General features: G+C 47.2%; 1 protein-coding gene across 1 annotated transcript; it reads right to left on the minus strand.

The window, feature by feature from the left end:
* Positions 1–1,640: 1,640 nt before the first annotated feature.
* Positions 1,641–13,604, minus strand: LOC144325710 (uncharacterized). The gene is made up of 5 exons (XM_077919819.1): positions 10,152–13,604; positions 8,148–8,372; positions 5,490–5,646; positions 4,162–4,282; positions 1,641–1,792 (listed from the first exon to the last, which is right to left on the minus strand). The coding sequence occupies exons 1-5, from the start codon at positions 13,523–13,525 to the stop codon at positions 1,641–1,643; spliced, it is 4,029 nt and encodes a 1,342-aa protein (XP_077775945.1). The 5' UTR covers positions 13,526–13,604.
* Between the last annotated feature and the right edge of the window lie 4,547 nt (positions 13,605–18,151).

The following is an 18,151-nucleotide window of genomic DNA, read 5'->3' on the forward strand; positions in this document are numbered from 1 at the left end:
CCTGCTGGTCAGTGGCTCAAGTTGCTTCATAATCTGACCAGCAGTGAGAAAGGGAATTAATTTCACTTAATTGCACACTTTCTCTCTCCCTCCCTCCCTCTCTCTCTCTCTCTCTCTCTCTCTCTCTCTCTCTCTCTGATCTATCAGACACAGAGCTTAATTGCAGAACTGAGAGCTGCCAAATTCCAACATCTGGAATTTTTTTGTCCTGAAAATTCTTCCCCACCCCCAGTTGTAGGTAAGTTAAAAAAATGTTTTTTGTCGGCAAGGAATAGAACTGTGCACAAGCTCAGAGGCATCGTTTATTATTTCACATGCTTCCAGGGTCTAGTACAGAAAGCAGGTTCTATGAATCAAGTCAGTCAAGTCTAGTGACTAGAACTTCAGCTTGAAGTAACCATCTGCCCAAATTTGGCCCCCCCAAATCCCACTTCACAATATCATACTCCATGCTCCTTTGATGTTAGAGCGCAGAATACCAAACTGGAAAATGAATCAACAGGCATTGTGATGTCAGTGCCAAAGGAGCACTAATCTCCAAATCAGCTGGGAATCATAGTTTTCTCTATGTCAACAGATTAAGCAGCCTGGCTAGGTGGATGAGGCAAAGGACAAAGGAACCCTAAAAACTGATGCACAAGCTATCAAGGCACTATGATTAATCACATTCAGAAAGCAAATGACTGGGAAGGCGGGAGAGATGCAAGGAACCCACTAGTCATTTTTACAGCAGCTAAAGGATTTCTAAAGAATCAACAGCAGAGGTGCAGTTAAGAAACTTTAAACTCTGAACTTGAGTGGTCTTATGCCCGCCCCTGGTCAATATGTAATACTTTACTTCCTTTAAAATTAGGCACGTCAGCCCAGCTGCAGTTGGGGGACCCACCAGCCCTGGACTACTGCTGCCCCCCAAGGCCTGTCTAGACAGCACCGCTACTGATAAACAGGGAACTATCCAGGGAGAAGTCTCAGTTCAGCTCTTCCAGCTTCCATGGATCACAAAGGACCTGTTTGCTTATCCTTTCATTTCCCTCCCAATCCCTTCAGACCTGTGACCTCTTTCTTGACTTGGACAAATTCCTTCCAGATGAATAGAAGCCAAGGTGCCTGACCAGTATCGTCTGAGCGTTAAGCCAGTAGTTGTGATGCTGCAGCAAATATTGCTAACACAATCGAGCTTAGAAAAAACAGGGATACGGCAGTTAAATCCCAGGAGATAATAACCATGAAACCCAACAATCTCCTTTCAGGAGGAAGACTCCTGACCCATGTCAACTCTTGGGAATTTCTACTCCCAAATTATTTAGGATCAATGCTGCCAACTAGGCTCTAAAGAAGGGCCCCTCTTTCTTCGCAACCTTGGTTTCTGAACTTCCAGTCTCCAAGGTGGAGACACAACTCACATGGGTTCCATTAGCCCATCCAAACCCTTTCAAGCCAAGCCTTTTCTCTCTTTCAGAATATGCCGCCCACTCCAGTGACACCTCTGCAGTTCTTAGGTTCTCTCGTGAAGAAGGAAGGGAGAGAGAGAAGCAGAGACTTAAAAAGCAAGCAGCAGTGTGTTCCCAATTTACACTGGCAGCAGCGGCAGCAGCATCGAATCATGGCATAGCTACTGGCAGCAGCTAGCACTGAGGGCTTCAAGGAGCTTCCATTCTTTGGGGCTCCAAGGCTGCTGCCATTTTGATTTGGCGCTTCCGATACAACCAGAGAAGTACGACGACAGACGTTAAGACAACAATGCCGGTCGATAAGCCTAGAAGAGCAGGGAGCATCATGGTCATGTCAGATCCTGGAAAGATAAATGGAACGAGAGTTGGGTGGGATTGGCCAATGTTGCAACGTGGTAGTAATTCTTTCCTAGGTGTCCCCAGACATGTAAATTTAAAATTCCCCGCAGGTGAGAACTAAAGTGCCACCGGCACTGTGCAAATGTCCAACCCAAGATGCAGGACTGGCAGTGGCAATCCAGGAGCCCATGTGATGGAGAAGCTGAAATCCTGAACACTTGGCCAGCACGAGGAGACAGATGCTGTTATGGGTTTTGTGGGTCAGCCTGGATGATATCCTTGAATCCCTTCTAGGCCTGCAATCCAGTAAGAGTTAGAATCTAGTTGAAGATGCTGCAGAACCTGCCCAATCAGTCCCTGTGTTAAGGTAATGGCCATTTTGCCCTCATCAGCATCTCAAAGATGTTGCAAGAGCTGCAACAACAGCAATGGTGCTCTCCAGCCTAATGAGCTGGCTTTCCCCCACCGCCCTCACTGAGCTGCAACATAGGAAAACAATAGAGTTGGTGAGTGTGAGCTGGAGACACTGAGGCAGGTTTTGCTCTGTGCAGGGGCTCCCCGGGGAACCTGGGGGCAAGCAAGATCTGTTGGGGTATTGATGCTGTGAGCACCTCCATCCTATGCTCAGGTGACATACATGTGTGAATAAAACCATATACAGTGGTACCTCGGGTTACAGATGCTTCAGGTTACAGACACTTCAGGCTAACCCAGAAATAGTACCTCAGGTTAAGAACTTTGTTTCAGGATGAGAACAGAAATCGCACACGGATAGTGTGGCGGCAGTGGGAGGCCCCTTTAGCTAAAGTGGTGCTTCAGGTTAAGAACAGTTTCAGGTTAAGAACGGACCTCCAGAACGAATTAAGTTCTTAACCCGAGGTACCACTGTACAGTCATATCTTGGTTGACGAACGCCTTGCGACTCGAATGGTTTGGCTCCCAAACACCACAAATCCAGAAGTGAGTGTTCCAGTTTGCAAACGTTCTTTTGGAAGCCAAACATCTGACGTGGCTTCCGCAGCTTCCAATTGGCTGCAGGAGCTTCCTGCAGCCAATTGGAATCCGTGCCTTGGTTTCCGAACATTTTGGAAGTCGAACGGACTTCCGGAACAGATTCCATTCAACTTTCGAGGTATGACTGTATCCCAAAGGCACCATATTCTCTGCTGACCTTCATTCCAAGGAAACCAAACCCTGAGTCGGTGCTTGGAACCCGTGGAGTCTCTCACCACTCAGAAATTGTGGTGGTATGTAAAAAATATTCTGCAGCAGAAAAGGATCAAGAGGGATCAAGAACATTGCTCTCTACCCCACCACTCCTAATGGGCACCAGCCACCCCTGAGTGTGTGCATGTTTGTGTGCATGTTTGTGTGCATGTTTGTGTGCATGTGTTTGTGAATGCATGTCCTCCCCCCCCCCAACATTCATTCATTTGTGTGTGTGTCAATCCTTGAATGCTGGCAGAAGAGAAGGTCATGCTTAGAAATCAGACCCATCATCCCTAAAATAATAGAACTCAAATCCTGCAGGGCTCACTTTTGCTGAAATATGCATGGGATCAAGCCATAAGAAATGTGGAGCTGGAACAAAAGAACCCAGCCTAAGGCTGCCTGTCCTTTGCTTTCGCCCACAGCAGGGGTGCAAAGGTGAGGGGATTAGCTGGATAAGCAAACCTAATTTTAATCCCCGCTTCTCGATCTGTGATGATTTCTCTTCAAGCACTCCTTTTCTGATGACCTTGTTGCAACTCTAGGAAAAGCCAGCAGCTAGTATACTGCTCATATTTATCATTTATAGGGAATGTCTTTTCTCTCTCCTGCTTCAAGAATGCATTGCACATCTCTCTGCACATCCCAGCAACCCTGCAAGAGTTTCACAGGTAGACAGCTGTGGGAGAATTATTTGCCCAAAGTTATCCACCAAACTCATGGCAGAAGTTAGACTTAAATCCATTACCCAGATCCAAGGAGCAAATTCAGCCTTCCTCAACTTGGCGCTCACCAGGTATGTTGGACTGCAACTCCCATCAGGCCACTAGTTGGATAGCTCAGTTGGTAGAGCATAAGACTCACAATCTCAAGCCCCACACAATGTTCAAGCCCCACAATAAGCAAAAGATTCCTGCATTGCAGAGGGTTGGACTACATGATCCTCATGGTCACTTCCAACTCTGTAATTCTATGATATGTCCCAGAAGCAAAGGGATGTGCTGACTAGGGCTGTGATGAAAGTTGTGGTCCAAAACAACTTGGCAGCAGAAGGCTCTAGCTGCTAGACTTGTGCAACTCTCTAGTTGCTACCTGGAAATCTTGAGGCAAGGGGAAGAATGAAGAACACAGGCCACACACACACACACACACACACACACACCTGTAACTGGTCCAGGTGCAAACTCTACCTGGGTCTTTGGAACCGGTCCAAAGGATATTATGTTGTGGCGGGTTTGGTAACTGTCCCTGCTGCTTGGCTTGGAGAGGGTACTTAAGCAGCTCTGGGAAGGAAATGGAAGGATTATTCAACGTGGAGGCTGCAGCTCAGTTTATTATTATCACATTATTTATCCACTGAAAGCACAACATTAAAACACCCACACAAATTGGAAAGGGGAAAGAACCACCATTAAGGCTCAGAGCACCGTGGGGGACCTTGGGGCCTCATATTTCAGCAGTGCGCTGTGCAATGCTATAATTCAGCACCCCCCACCTCTCAAGCTACATTCTAAATAATAGTTGCGGCTTCCCCTACAGCCCTGAATAAAATATTGTAGGGGCCCAGGTAAGCCCTGCCTCACATAGTTGATCACATGACATAGTGCACAGACACACTATTTGAATGGGGATGCCCATCATTTTTGTGGGGGCCCGGCCCCCTCAAATATTTTATTGTGGGGGCTGAAGCCCCCATGACTCCTAAGAATTGGCTCCTATGCCCTGCGGCACCCCTGAGAGTCCACACCCTGGGTGACCAAACTGGTCATGCTCCCCTAAATTCTCCTCTGCAGAGATGCAAGATTCAGCAAAAGGATTTATTTTTATCCACAGCTTTTTTGGTTTCTAGAATGGCAGGAGTTGGTTACAGAACAGCAATTGGAGAAGAGAGGAAGGGGAGAAACATAACACATTAAATAAAGCAAGAAAATAAGTCAGGGGGGTAATTACCGCCTGATAATTTGGTTTGGATGTCATGTCTAAAAGTGTCTTCCCTTTGTTCCCCAAATCATGCGGACACTTTTGGAAGGAGAGGCATTCTGGATATGCTCAGAGGTACCCTGTTCTTTTCTGGGCAACCTCCCAAGGGTCACATGTCAGTGGGGGGGGGGGGGTGAGGTGAGAGCCGGAAGTGAGTGAAGCAGAAAATGCAAATGTTACTTTAGTACAGTAGGCTAGCTTCTTCACACACACTCACACACCTGCTTACAGAATTTCAGCACCTTTCCCCCCTTAATTGTTTAAAACGATCATTGCTAAAACTCGGCTGCTAGGTAGCATAACAACTGTGTAGACATCAGCTGCTTAGAGAATATTTGCTAAACCTGAGCTGCTACCAAGGCAGCTCAGTTCAGAGAGATGCCTTACCTTGCACCCTTGCCAACAAACTAAAAGAGGGGTAAATTACACAGTGCGTCTATTTTCTACCCTTACACCTCTTGAAAGACTCTAGCTGCACCCTTTGGTCCTCTGTCTTCTAACGGAGCTCACCTGTTCACATCCAGCGTCGTCACTCAGGCAGACACTGAGTTCACAGTGCAGATAAGCCACAGTGTGGCTCACCATCTGAAAAAGTTGGATGGTGAAGTTGGCTGTTTGGGATTTGCTGTTCTGGAGCACTTGAATATGTGCGCATTCCCTCAGTGATCTAGTTGGGAGAGAGAGAGAGAGAGAGAGAGAGAGAGAGAGAGAGAGAGAGAGAGAGATAGCATAGCGTCTCAATATGTACCAAATCAGCAGATTGGAAATTCACAAAGTGTTGAGAATCCTTAACTGAATAAGGAATTCAAACTCTGGACATGCTGTGATGGGCACAGATGCTGCTGGATTTAAAGGTGGTGGTGGGAGAATGAGATATATTTTCAGAGGGCAAACCTCTCAATATCTGTTATTAGCTGAGGAATGAAAACCCCATATTCACGGGTGGCGCTGTGGGTTAAACCACAGAGCCTAGGGCTTGCTGATCAGAAGGTCAGCGGTTCAAATCCCCGCGACGGGGTGAGCTCCCGTTGCTCAGTATCTGCTCCTGCCAACCTAGCAGTTCGAAAGCACCTCAAAGTGCAAGTAGATAAATAGGTACCACTCCGACGGGAAGGTAAACGGCGTTTCCGTGCGCTGCTCTGGTTCGCCAGAAGCGGCTTAGTCATGCTGGCCACATGACCCGGAAGCTGTACGCCGGCTCCCTCGGCCAATAAAGTGAGGTGAGTGCCGCAACCCCAGAGTCGGCCACGACTCGACCGAATGGTCAGGGGTCCCTTTACCTTTACCTTATACCTTTGACAGCTGTCTGGATTACATAGATGGTTGGTTCTGAGTTTGTAACTTGTGATATTCCTACGATTTGCTGATGTGGCACCTGGCTGGATCTGAACAGCCATGCCCTTTCAGCAGTCAATGGGGTCACTGCCAATGGGGTCTTACTGCATTATGGAAAAGAGTGTTTGCACAGGGCTGGAGAAATCCCTCCTTTAAAAAAAAAAGTCAAGGTGATTTTGGTAAGCAGACTCAGCCAGATATTGTGTGGGTTCTCTATGATTCCCTTGATCCTCTTTCGGCTGACAACATGGCAGAAGTGATCCTTCCTGCTGGCGAGCCACCCCTAAGCCTTCACGTACGGATAATGACAGTGAAGGAAAGTCACCATGAATTAATGAGTTTGTCCTCATGTAGTCGAGGCCAAGGGCAAATGGATTTGCATCTGGCACAAGGATGCAGGCGAACAGCCAAAATGACCATTTGCCACCTATGGATTGTGGGGGGGGGGGGGGTCTTCCTAACAGTTGGCACAGGTTCTGAATAAGCTGTTAGGGTTGGAGCAGACAAATCAGCTGTTGGAAGAGGCTGGGAATTTCACGGCTGTTGCACCGAAGGATGTAGATAACAGCCTAATGTTGCAAGCCCAACCCCTCTTACCTGGGAGAAAGACCCACTAAATTCAATAGGACTTACTTCTGGATTGCACGGTCGATCCATTCTGCAACTTTTGACCCCACCCCCAATTTTCCCACTCTTGCTGTTCACTATAATATCCCCGGACCAGATTCAACTACAGTAACAAGTCATCCTAGCGGAAACCCATGCAAGGACTTCCATTAGCGTAATAGGGTGTTCCCAGCCTGTCCTGTGTGTCCCCTGAATTGGCTAGGGATATGTGTGCCTGGGGAACCTTCAGAACAGCGCAGGGAGGCAGGGGAGTCCTTTTGCTTTTGGTTTTAGAAAAGCAACTAATAAGTGCAACCAATAATCTTGATGGTGTTTCATTCATTTATTTATTTAATCTTGTTCAACTCTCACGGGATTTAATTTTATACGGCGTCTCATAAACGTAATAAATAAATAAATGAAAGTCCATCTTGTTCCCTTTTCCCAGAAGCATCTGCCTGGCCACTGTCAGAAACATGAAACTGGGTTTAAGGAGTCTTTTCATTTTCTTTCTGATCCCGCAGAGCTTTTCTAATGTGTCTGTGATGGTGTTGGTGCAACAATCAGGCCAGGCCAAGCATAAATTGGGAAAAGTGAAAACTCCTCCCCCTGGGCCTCTAACCAATTCGACATGGGAGCAATGCTCTCCTGAACTCAGATATGGCTTTCCAGGTAAAGGTAAAGGGCCCCTGGACAGTTAAGTCCAGTCAAAGGCGACTATGGGGTTGTGGTGCTCATCTTACTTTCAGGCCAAGGGAGCCAGCTTTTGTCCACAGACAGCTTTCTGGGGCATGTGGCCAGCATGACTAAACTGCTTCTGGCACAACGGAACACCGTGACAGAAACCAGAGCACATGGAAACATTGTTTATCTTCCCACCGCAGCAGTACCTATTTATCTACTTGCACTGGCGTGCTTTCGAACTGCTAAGTTGGCAGAAGCTGGGACAGAGCTCACCCATCGTGGGGATTCGAACCGCCGACCTTCTGACCGGCAAGCCCAAGAGGCTCAGTGGTTTAGACCACAGCGCCACCTGCATCCCTATATGGCTGTCAATTACATCCTGAATATCTAAGGCCAAATCCATGCACTCCCCACCACCACCAAGACACCAGACAGCATCCCTTCCTATAGTCCCTGATGCCCTAGACAAAAGTAGGTTCTGGAGCATCCATTTCCCGCCTCACACCAAGCATCCTTCAGCCTCAAGTTGCTTCCCCACCTGACCTGGGGAAAAGACAGCAGGCAGCCTCTGGACCCGCAGGCCTGGAGGTGGGCGTAACACAGCACGACTTGACGCTCAGAGTCGGGCGGCTTCTGTTGTCCTGCAGAACGATCTGGGCCAGGAAATTGCTAGGGAGAGATGGAGTCTTGCCCATGGCTACAGTCTGTAGGCTCATCTCCGCAGTGTAGTTGCCAGAGCCACAGGCATCGTCAGACACAACCGCAAAGCTGAGTGGAGAGAAAGAGAGAAGGAGTGCGAGTGGGGAAGGAGGTGGGGATTATCCCCCCAAATGGAGGCTAAACTACAAATATCCCTTCCAAAGCCCAATTGTTTTCCTTTAACATCTCACTATATAATACATATATGCCTCCGAAGTAACAACAATCCTTCCTGCATCTGATAAAGGGGATGTTAGTCCATGAAAGTTGATGGAACAATAAATCTGCTGGTCTTTCCACGAGGCTCTGAAAGATGCCCTAATTTATTATGAGCAACCACAGATATTCAATCTCCCTGCTGAATTTCAAAAGGACAAAAAAAAAAACCCACCAAAAAGAATTGCAAAAGTGAATACGCCTCCACAGCCCAACTGCATCAACTCTCCGCTTTTGTAAACTGAAAACGGCGGCAGAACATTGTTAGTTACCACTCTTTGGTTAGGCTGTTAATAATAATAAAAAAGCAGGTTATTTGCATATGAAGGGGGAGGAGGAAATATCTGGGGAAAGAGCGTAGCTCAGTATTACAACATCTGCTTTGCAAAATGAATGAATAAATAAAAAGAGCAAAAACAATAATCTTAAATAAAAAATAATCTAAGGAAGCACGGTGGGTGGGTGGGGGCTAATGAGAAACGAATGTGCTCAATAGCCGAGGAATGTTGGGCATGGAAAAGAGAACAGAAAATCAAGTGAGGATGGAATGAAATATCCCTGAGGACATGGTTGTCTGGCACTGTGAACAGAGGCATCCTGTTAATGGATGAGGAGGACACACTGCCACATTTTGTTGCAGTTGCCACTTGTAAAATTCTACTATTACGGCCATTTGGGGTGCGGGGAAGTCGCAGGAATGAAACAGAAAAGCCATCAATATATTGTGATAATCAAATAAACTGCAGTCTTGGCAGTTGAAGATCCACCATTTGAACAGTTATAAAAAGTAAGGTAAAAAAGGTAAAGGACCCCTGGATGGTTACATCCAGTCAAAGGCGACTATGGGGTTGTGACGCTCATCTCGCTTTTAGGCCGAGGGAGCCAGCATTTGTTCACAGACAGCTTTCTGGGTCATGTGGCCAGCAAGACTAAACCACTTCTGGCGCAATGGAGCACCATGACAGAAACCAGAGCGCACAGAAATGCTGTTTACTTTCCTGCCACAGCCATACCTATTTATCTACTTGCACTGGTGTGCTTTCTAACTGCTAGGTTGGCAGGAGGTTGGACCGAGCAACGGGAGCTCATTCCGTCACAGGGATTCAAACAACTGACCTTCTGATCGGCAAGCCCAAGAGGCTCAGTTATTTAGACCACAGCGCCACTCACATCCCTGTGTAGAATGGTTGTAAACCCTCACTGGAGCAGTGGGGGGTTCTTTGGAGTTCATGAAATCTGAAGGGAGCTTGTAGATGCCTCTCACCCTTGTCCAGAGGCAGTATTCGCTAAGCAAGGCCCCCTGCCCAGTCACCACTCGCCTTGCTTCCACATGTGAGGCCACCCAAAGCATGGCCTCAGTTCCTGATCTTAAGCACCGAACAGCTCATTTAACAGAAAGCTATCCCGATTCATAAATAATCTTAATTTTGCATGTCCTACATTGATCTCAGCATTGAAATGACTGCCTCTCACTTGAGGCTATCCTTACCCAACTTTGTGCCCTCTAAATGTTCTAGACTACAAGTCCCATGGACTACTAAACATTCTGGACTACAATGGCTGCAGTCCATAAATATTTGGAGGACACCAGGTTGGGGAAGGCTTCCAATAGCCCCAGCTCCAAATAGTTACCCATCCATGAAAACATCATCTGAACGCATCACTCTCTGGTGGTGTGCTCTCCAATCTGACAGAGTCGAATAGGGGTCCCATGGTGCCAAATCAGCTACTGAGTCATCTCTTCCTCCTCCTCCAGCAGAGTCACTTGTGATGGGAACTTGCTCTTCAGAGGTGTATGAATTAAATCCTCTACTGGTGCTGGTAGCATCTGCAGAGAAGTCTCCACCAGCCTTCATACCAGGTGTATCTGAAAGGCTCCCCAAGGTGGGTTGGACTTGAGCTTCAGGACTTAGGAATATCTCAGAGATGCTCGGTGGAAGACTTTGCAAATGGGATGCCTGGTTTAGAAGACTACCAACAAGTCCATCAGCAGCAATCCTGGGAAATAATGTGGTCATTAGAAATGCTGGTGCATTAAGAGCTGTAGAAAACACTGAGGAGATTGGCAAGGAAGAAGCAGCCTCCTCCTCCTGTTCCTGTTCATCACCTGCCAAGCTGGGCCTTTCAGGTTGGTCAGCTTCTAAACTTGCTGGCTGAGGTTGCAAGTGAGATGCAACCAGGAACTGATCTCCAGTCCCAGCATTCTTGTTTCTCCTGTGTTTAAGAAGCCTGCCCTTGCTTGCTGCTGATGAGGAAGCTACCATTTCAGTTGTTCCACCTCCACTAGGCTGTAGCCTGTAGGAGTTGGTCTGCAGTGTTTCCAAAATCAGTGCTTCTTCACCCACAAGTGAAGGAGTCACGTCTTTAAGAGTAGAATTTGGTGCAAATGAATGGACAGAGTGCAGAGGTGACTTATGAACCTCCTTTTGATGATCTGTAGATCCTGCAGCATAGTATGATGATGATGATGATGATACTGGGGAGGAGGAGGTTAATCTGAAATCGGTGGCAACCAGTGAAGCAGATGAATGCCCAGAATCTGTGCCAGGCATGGTTGACATCAAGCTAGTTGCTTTGGTTTGCTTGTAAATTTCAATATCTGTCAAAGTCTTGGTTTCTACAGCACTCAGCATTGGTTCCAGCTGTTTTGCTGCACTTGCAAGAGAGGCCCTTCCCCTGAGCGTTACAGTGGTTGGATTGTATTCCGTAATCAATTTGGCAGAATAGGAATGTGTTGTTACCTGGGAAGGAACATCGGCAGATGGTCTAGAATGTGTCTGATGATTCAGGATGTCCTCAGGATGTTTTCCAGGCAGAGTCATTTGCATCAGAGCATCTGCTGAGAACAGAGAAGACAAAGATGGTGTCTCCAGGCTCTCATGTGTCCTGGGGGCCTTGGATGGGATGTGATGGGAATCAGAAGGCTTGGGGAAGGTAGTGTTCGTATGATAGGAAGATGTTTCATTTGCCACGAGAAATGCTTCTGCATAGGGGTTATTCAAGGCTGCAGCTTCTTTGTGCTCTTTTCCAGTTGAGGACGTTGGAAAAGTTGACACTGCGTTGGGTACATAATGAACCTCAGAAGGAGCCTTCCCAAAGTGTTCATTGATTAAGGAGCCGCGTGATGCTGAGCTTGAAGGTGCAAGAAGTTGTCCCACTTCTAATGGCAGTTTCGTGTTCCTAGCTGAAGATGCACTCAAGGACTCTTCAGAGTTCTTACTGATGTGGGTAATGGGGCTCACTGAACCATATGGATGCTCTTCAGTGTGAAGCATTACTGTTGAGCTCAGCAGTGGGGGGTTACTTGCAGCCTGAAGGGAACTTGTTGGCATCCGAGAGGCAGAGGGGTCTGTCAAGGAGGACCGAGAGGAAACCTTGTCAAGGGTGCTCAACAGTTCAGTTGTGAGTGATAATGCTTTGGGTTGTTGCTGGATAGGCACCATTACTGGTGGAGCAGCTGAGATATGGTTCTTCACAAGCACTCCAGCAGATAACGAAACTGGATTGTCCTCTTCCAGCCTTCCAGCAGACAACTGAAAGTCTTCATTGTGGTCTGTGGTCAGTCCATGCTTTGTCCTAGTGCTACGATCCCTCAACCCATAGAGGAATGAATTGGCTGTTGAAGTGTTGGATCTCACCAGACTGACTCCTATATGCTTTGGAGAAGCACTGGAGGCTGGCCCAGAAATGACTAGATGATCCAACAAATTAGGAGAATGAGTGTTTGCCCTTGAGGAGTGTCTAAGGGTGGACACAAGAGGACCAATTCCCACCAATCGCTCCTGGATACTACCAGGAGTAACCAAAGCTAGAGCAGCCTTGCTGGTGAATGAAAGACTAGCATCATGGCCCACTTCTTCCTCAGTAGGAAGTGGCACATGACCTTTAGGTGCCTCTGGTGGTAAGAAGACAAACACAGGTTTAACCAGAATGACACTGGATGGACTCATTTGTATCAGACTCGAAACCCCTGGATGGGAGAAGCCAAGGGCAGAAGTCAGAACCAGCATTTCCTGCCCACTAGCAATTGGTTCTCCCAAAGTTGGGGTGGTGTTTCGCATAGGTTGTAGGCACACCATGTTTTCAGCATTCTGGACCAAGTGGGACAAATACTGAAGGGAGGGAGACATTCCCAGGATGCCACTAGAGGCAAAAGAGTCAAGACTTCCAATATCTGGTCGACTGAGGTGTTGAAAGAACCCCAAGGAGCTTTGCATGAGATCTTGAGCACCAGCCACCACCAGCATTGGTGTTGTCCTCAGGCTGGTGATGTTTTCCTCCACCTTGTGAGCCAGTGGAAGGGGGATATTTATTTTGGTTTGGTGGCTGATAGGGGAGGGTGGACCATCTGAACTAGGAGGACTTCTCCTTGAGGAGGCAGGGATAGAAACATCCTGCACAGTTGTCCCTCGAGTGCCAGACTGAGGTGTTGGAAGGTTGGTTTGTGGAGAGTGTTTTCCTTCACTCACTTTCTCAGCAGTGTGAGGAGTCGTGGGAAGACCAGGTGCAGCTTGAAGTTGCAAACCAGGATGGACAAATGTGAGTCCACTTGGCATCTGGGTTTCAGCACCTGTAGAGGCTGGTGCTTCTGGTAACAGGGATAAAGCATGGACAAAGGCAGAGGCATTGGATCGTCTTGACTTGAGATGGCCAAGGAAAGTCATTTCAAGTGAAGGGTGCTGGGCTGGGGTAGAGGAACGTGCTTTTGGTGGGTAACTCTCATTTTGGGGTAGGCCCCGCAATTTCCCCAAGGCATCCAAGAACCCATGTTCTATGGGGGCATGGGCAGACACCACTAGCAATTGCGACTCAGTGGGAGAAGAGGCAGAAGACTCTGCTATCTGTGGTTTGGCATCAACAGAGATCGGCAATCCTTGTTCCAAGGATGCCTCATTTGTCACTAGCTCAACACGGGCAGATGTGACCGAAAGATGGGACTCATCAATAAAAGAGGCAGGCATTTGCGACTTGGCATGTGATGGCACATTTGTGCCTGAGATACCCATTTGCAGCTCACCACTAGCATGAGGATGGATGCTCTGTGGTTGCAATGATTGGGCAGGCAGGGAGGGTGCCTTAGTGTAAAAAGAGACAGACGTGTCTGGTGACAGTTTTTGAGAGCTATGGCCAAGGAGAGTGGTGCCTGGGACATTCAGGCCAGCAACAGATGTGCCTGACACATTTGGTTCAACACGAAAAGGAACAAGTGACCCTGAAGCTGTTGCTCTAGTATGAGTAGAAGCAAAGTTGCCTAGCAGTCGCTGCTGAGCTTGGAATGGCACAGATGTGCCTGACGCTGTTCTCTGTGATTCACTGGGTACAAGAGTTGGCAACACTGACTGCCTGGGCTCAGATTGGGAAGAATCTGCCACAACTGATGTGCTAAATCCAGCATGTGGAAAGGCAGAAGCCGAAGCCACAGTTGATGGTTCTGACTCATGTTCAGCAGAAGAAGGAGAAACAAGTGGAACAGGTCTCTTTTGCCCATCATGGGTGCCATGAGTCTCTGGCTTGGTGAGAGCAGATGTATCCAATGATTCTGACTCACTAAGAGATGGAACAAGAGCACTGGGAGATGGTCGCTCTCCATGGACTGTCGAAAACGTGTTGGGCAGTTGAGATTTGGATGTGCCTTGCATAATGTAACCAACAGGGGCAGACACAGTGTCTGGTGGCAGTGGAACAGTGGAAGAGATACCCATGCTTGACATTGTAGGTCCAGAATGAGCTGATGTTGGGTGGGCTAGCTGAGGCATGCCAAGCATGCTTACCTGTGGCTTGTCATCAACCAGGAAAGGAATGTCCAGTGGATGTGCAGTGGAGGGGAGTGGGAGAGATGACTTTGGCCAGCCCTCAAGAGTGGTTTCTTGAAGACTAGGGGCAGCCTGCGTTCTTCTTGGCTCACCAACAGTTTGAGAAAGCCTGACATGGGAAGTCTGGGTGGCTGTCTGATGATCAGTCTCGTGGTGCAAAATTAAGCTGTCTTGAAGTTGCTCCTCTGATTCATCAGATGTTCCTGATTTACTGAATAAGGAAAACTGGGTCACAAAGAGAAGTTTGGGCAGAACACTTTGGCTGGTGCTCCTTGGCCTGGCAGAGTGTGGTGGGGATTCTGAAGAGAAGGTGTTTGGAGCCAACAACAATGAGGAAGAGAGGGTGTTACTTTGAGAAGCAGTTAGACGTGCAGGGTTTTCAGCCGTTCTAAACTCAATGGTTTCATCTTCCAACACCATCTCTCTATATGGAGAGGAAGCCGAGGAGGAAGGCTGCGTCAACTCTGTCCTGGGAATGATTGTCATTTTCTCTTCTGAAAAAGGCTGATGGAAGAGAACTGTGGAGCTCTCCTTAAGGGAAAGACTCTGTGTCTGCTCCAGGAGACCTAGAGTGCTGCCAACAACTGAAGTTCTCATATCCAACTGGGTTTGTTGACGCTCAGCTTGGGTCCATTGGCGGCTAGCTTTGGGGATCAATGTTAACAATTTATCCATCCCTTTCTTGGCAGGGGTCTGCATGGTTTCTGCAGGGTATCCTTCAGTGTCTGTTCTCTTTTCAGTGAAAGCAAAGGTAGTGGCTGCCACTACAGAAGGGTTGATAGACAACTCTACCCTCTGCCCAGCACTTCCTGAGGGCTCTGAATCAGGCAGCACAGTTGCAATCACACCCATCACTACTACCTTGCTGGAGTTGGAGGCAGGCTGCTTCAGAGTCATGCTGAGCTCCTGAGATGATGCCTCCGCTTTTCCTTCTTCCCTAGACAGGGGTGTTACCAGCCGTTCCAGCAGGGGACTGAAGGATGTTGCTTTTGACTTTGGCATGCCTGTGGTAAACAAGGACTGGCTGGTGATGGGAGCTTTGCTTTGGGGATCCAAAACGGCTCCATCCAAGAACTGTTTGGGGCTTGAAGGCTTTCTAGCAAGAACAGGAAGTGTCTGGCCTCCATCTTCTGAGGTTGCGTCCACCTCTGTTCCACTGACTTCATGAAAATGAGAAACATTCTGATTAGCAAGGTCTGATGTCAAGCTGTCAAACCGAAGTGTCACTTTTTCTGTGTCATCTTCAGTCCTTGAAATCTTGGCTGTCACCAGGCCGTCACCAAGAAAGCTTCTGTCTGCAGAGGGACTGGACCAAAGTTCACTCTTGGAGGCACCTAAAAACCCTTTAAAAATCATACCAAAAGAGGAAGAAAAAGGCAGTGTGTTAAAGCAGTTTGTTGCATTTGTTTGCAATAATCAGTCAGGGGCAAAGTAAAAGCAGTTTTTAAACCTCTGTCCTCTGTAGGGATGAGTCTGCTGCGCTTCTTCTTCAAAACAAATTAAACTGGTGGGATTGCAGCTTGCACCTTCTCCCTGGAGTTTCTTTGAAATGTAAAGGCAACTAGGGAGGGCTGAAATTTCAGGATGATTTAGTTGCCTTTAGCGCAGCGCAGTTTTAGTATTGAATATTTATATTCTACTTTTTTTAAAAAAAAAATTGCCGGTGTGTAGATCAGAGTATCCATACACATGGTGGATGCAAATGGACAGTGGATTTTAGCTGTGTTTCCCCCTCCAATTCTGCTTGGATAACTTTTTGACCAAGCTGTTTATACATGTTCTAAACAAACCAACAAACAAACACAGTCTCTGACTTCCAGGCTGAATTTGCACTTCTTGTAAGGCACCCAAAGGAGCATCAGAGCCAATGCCATCTGTGGTTGGGCTCCAGTGACACCACTGCTTTGTTCCTTCTCTACAAACCAGGAAACACCAAACCCTGTGCTTGGAGAGTGCCATCTAGGCTGCAGCATCAGCCTGCCTGGGCATCCGATCAACTGACTCTTGAGGGCCAATCCCAGGCCACCAGGCTCAGACTTGCTCCTGAGTCCAAGCAATTTATCTCTAGCCCTCCCTGCTTGCCTTTACATTTTAAAGAAACTCCAGGAGAAGGTGCAAGCTGCAATCCCACCAACTAAATTTGTTTAAAAGAAGAAGCGCAGTGTGTTAAAGCAGTTTGTTGCATTTGTTTGCTATAATCAGTCGGGGGCAAAGAAAAAGCAGTTTTTAAACCTCTGTCATCTGTAATAATGGCTCTGCTCCCCTGCCCTCTTTCGGATCACCCAACTGCTCCTGTCCCACTTGGACAGACCATCAGCACCCTCCCCTCTTCCCTCCAGGACCCAGAACATGATCGATTTGTGAGAGGCACAAATACAAGATGGGGGACACCTGGCTTGAGAACAGTACATGTGAAAAGGATCTAGGAGTCTTGGTTGACCACAAACTTGACATGAGCCAACAGTGTGACGCGGCAGCTAAAAAAGCCAATGCAATTCTGGGCTGCATCAATAGGAGTATAGCATCTAGATCAAGGGAAGTAATAGTGTCACTGTATTCTGCTCTGGTCAGACCTCACCTGGAGTACTGTGTCCAGTTCTGGGCACCACAGTTCAAGAAGGACACTGACAAACTGGAACGTGTCCAGAGGAGGGCAACCAAAATGGTCAAAGGTCTGGAAACGATGCCTTATGAGGAACGGCTAAGGGAGCTGGGCATGTTTAGCCTGGAGAAGAGGAGGTGATATGATAGCCATGTTCAAATATAGAAAAGGATGTCATATAGAGGAGGGAGAAAGGTTGTTTTCTGCTGCTCCAGAGAAGCGGGCACAGAGCAATGGATCCAAACTACAAGAAAGAAGATTCCACCTAAACATTAGGACGAACTTCCTGACATTAAGAGCTGTTCGACAGTGGAATTTGCTGCCAAGGAGTGTGGTGGAGTCTCCGTCTTTGGAGGTCTTTAAGCAGAGGCTTGACAACCATATGTCAGGAGTGCTCTGATGGTGTTTCCTGCTTGGCAGGGGGTTGGACTCGATGGCCCTTGTGGTCTATTCCAACTCTATGATTCTATGATGCTATGATTCTATGACTGGATAACAAATACCTGGCAACCCACAAAGGCTTTAGTGTTCATGAACATTCCTGTGCATGGATGTGCATGAGAGAAGATGCATCCATCATTGTCTTTGTCGTTATCCATTTTGTCTCATTTTCTTATGCACCTATACATAACATATGTATATCACAATAGGTGCATTATTATTTTTCTTTGCATGATTGGACCAATGGAACATACAACTGATATTTATATGAATTGTGTGACTTCACTGTATTGTATTTTGTATTGTATTGTATTGTATTGTATTGTATTGTATTGATGGATTATGCAATATTATAAATTAAAGCTGAAATACTTTAAATAAATAAAAATTATGTATCCATTTGTCACTCACTCTAAGATTAAAAGTTTAGAGATCCTGGTGTGTAAGTGTGTGTGGCAGGTTATGTTCCAGCCTCTGAAGATTGCCAAACCTAGTAAATGTAGCTCACATTTTTAACAAGGCACCCCCTAAAGGAAAAACTGGGGAGAAAACTCAGGCTGTGGTTCACCAGAGGCAGGGACCAGAAAACATAGATTGCGGGTAAATAGAGACCGCTGGAATGAATGGTTATGTTAAAACAGCCATTGATGAACCCACCCACACCCGATGAATTTAAGATATTCTTATGTAAGCAACTGGTGCCAAACTGAGTCTTGTTAATAAAACTCTCCAATTGGCAGGGCCCTAAACGGTCATCACAACAATCCCAGTAATAT

This window comes from Podarcis muralis, chromosome 15 (assembly GCF_964188315.1).
Source record: "Podarcis muralis chromosome 15, rPodMur119.hap1.1, whole genome shotgun sequence".
NCBI lineage: Eukaryota > Metazoa > Chordata > Lepidosauria > Squamata > Lacertidae > Podarcis > Podarcis muralis.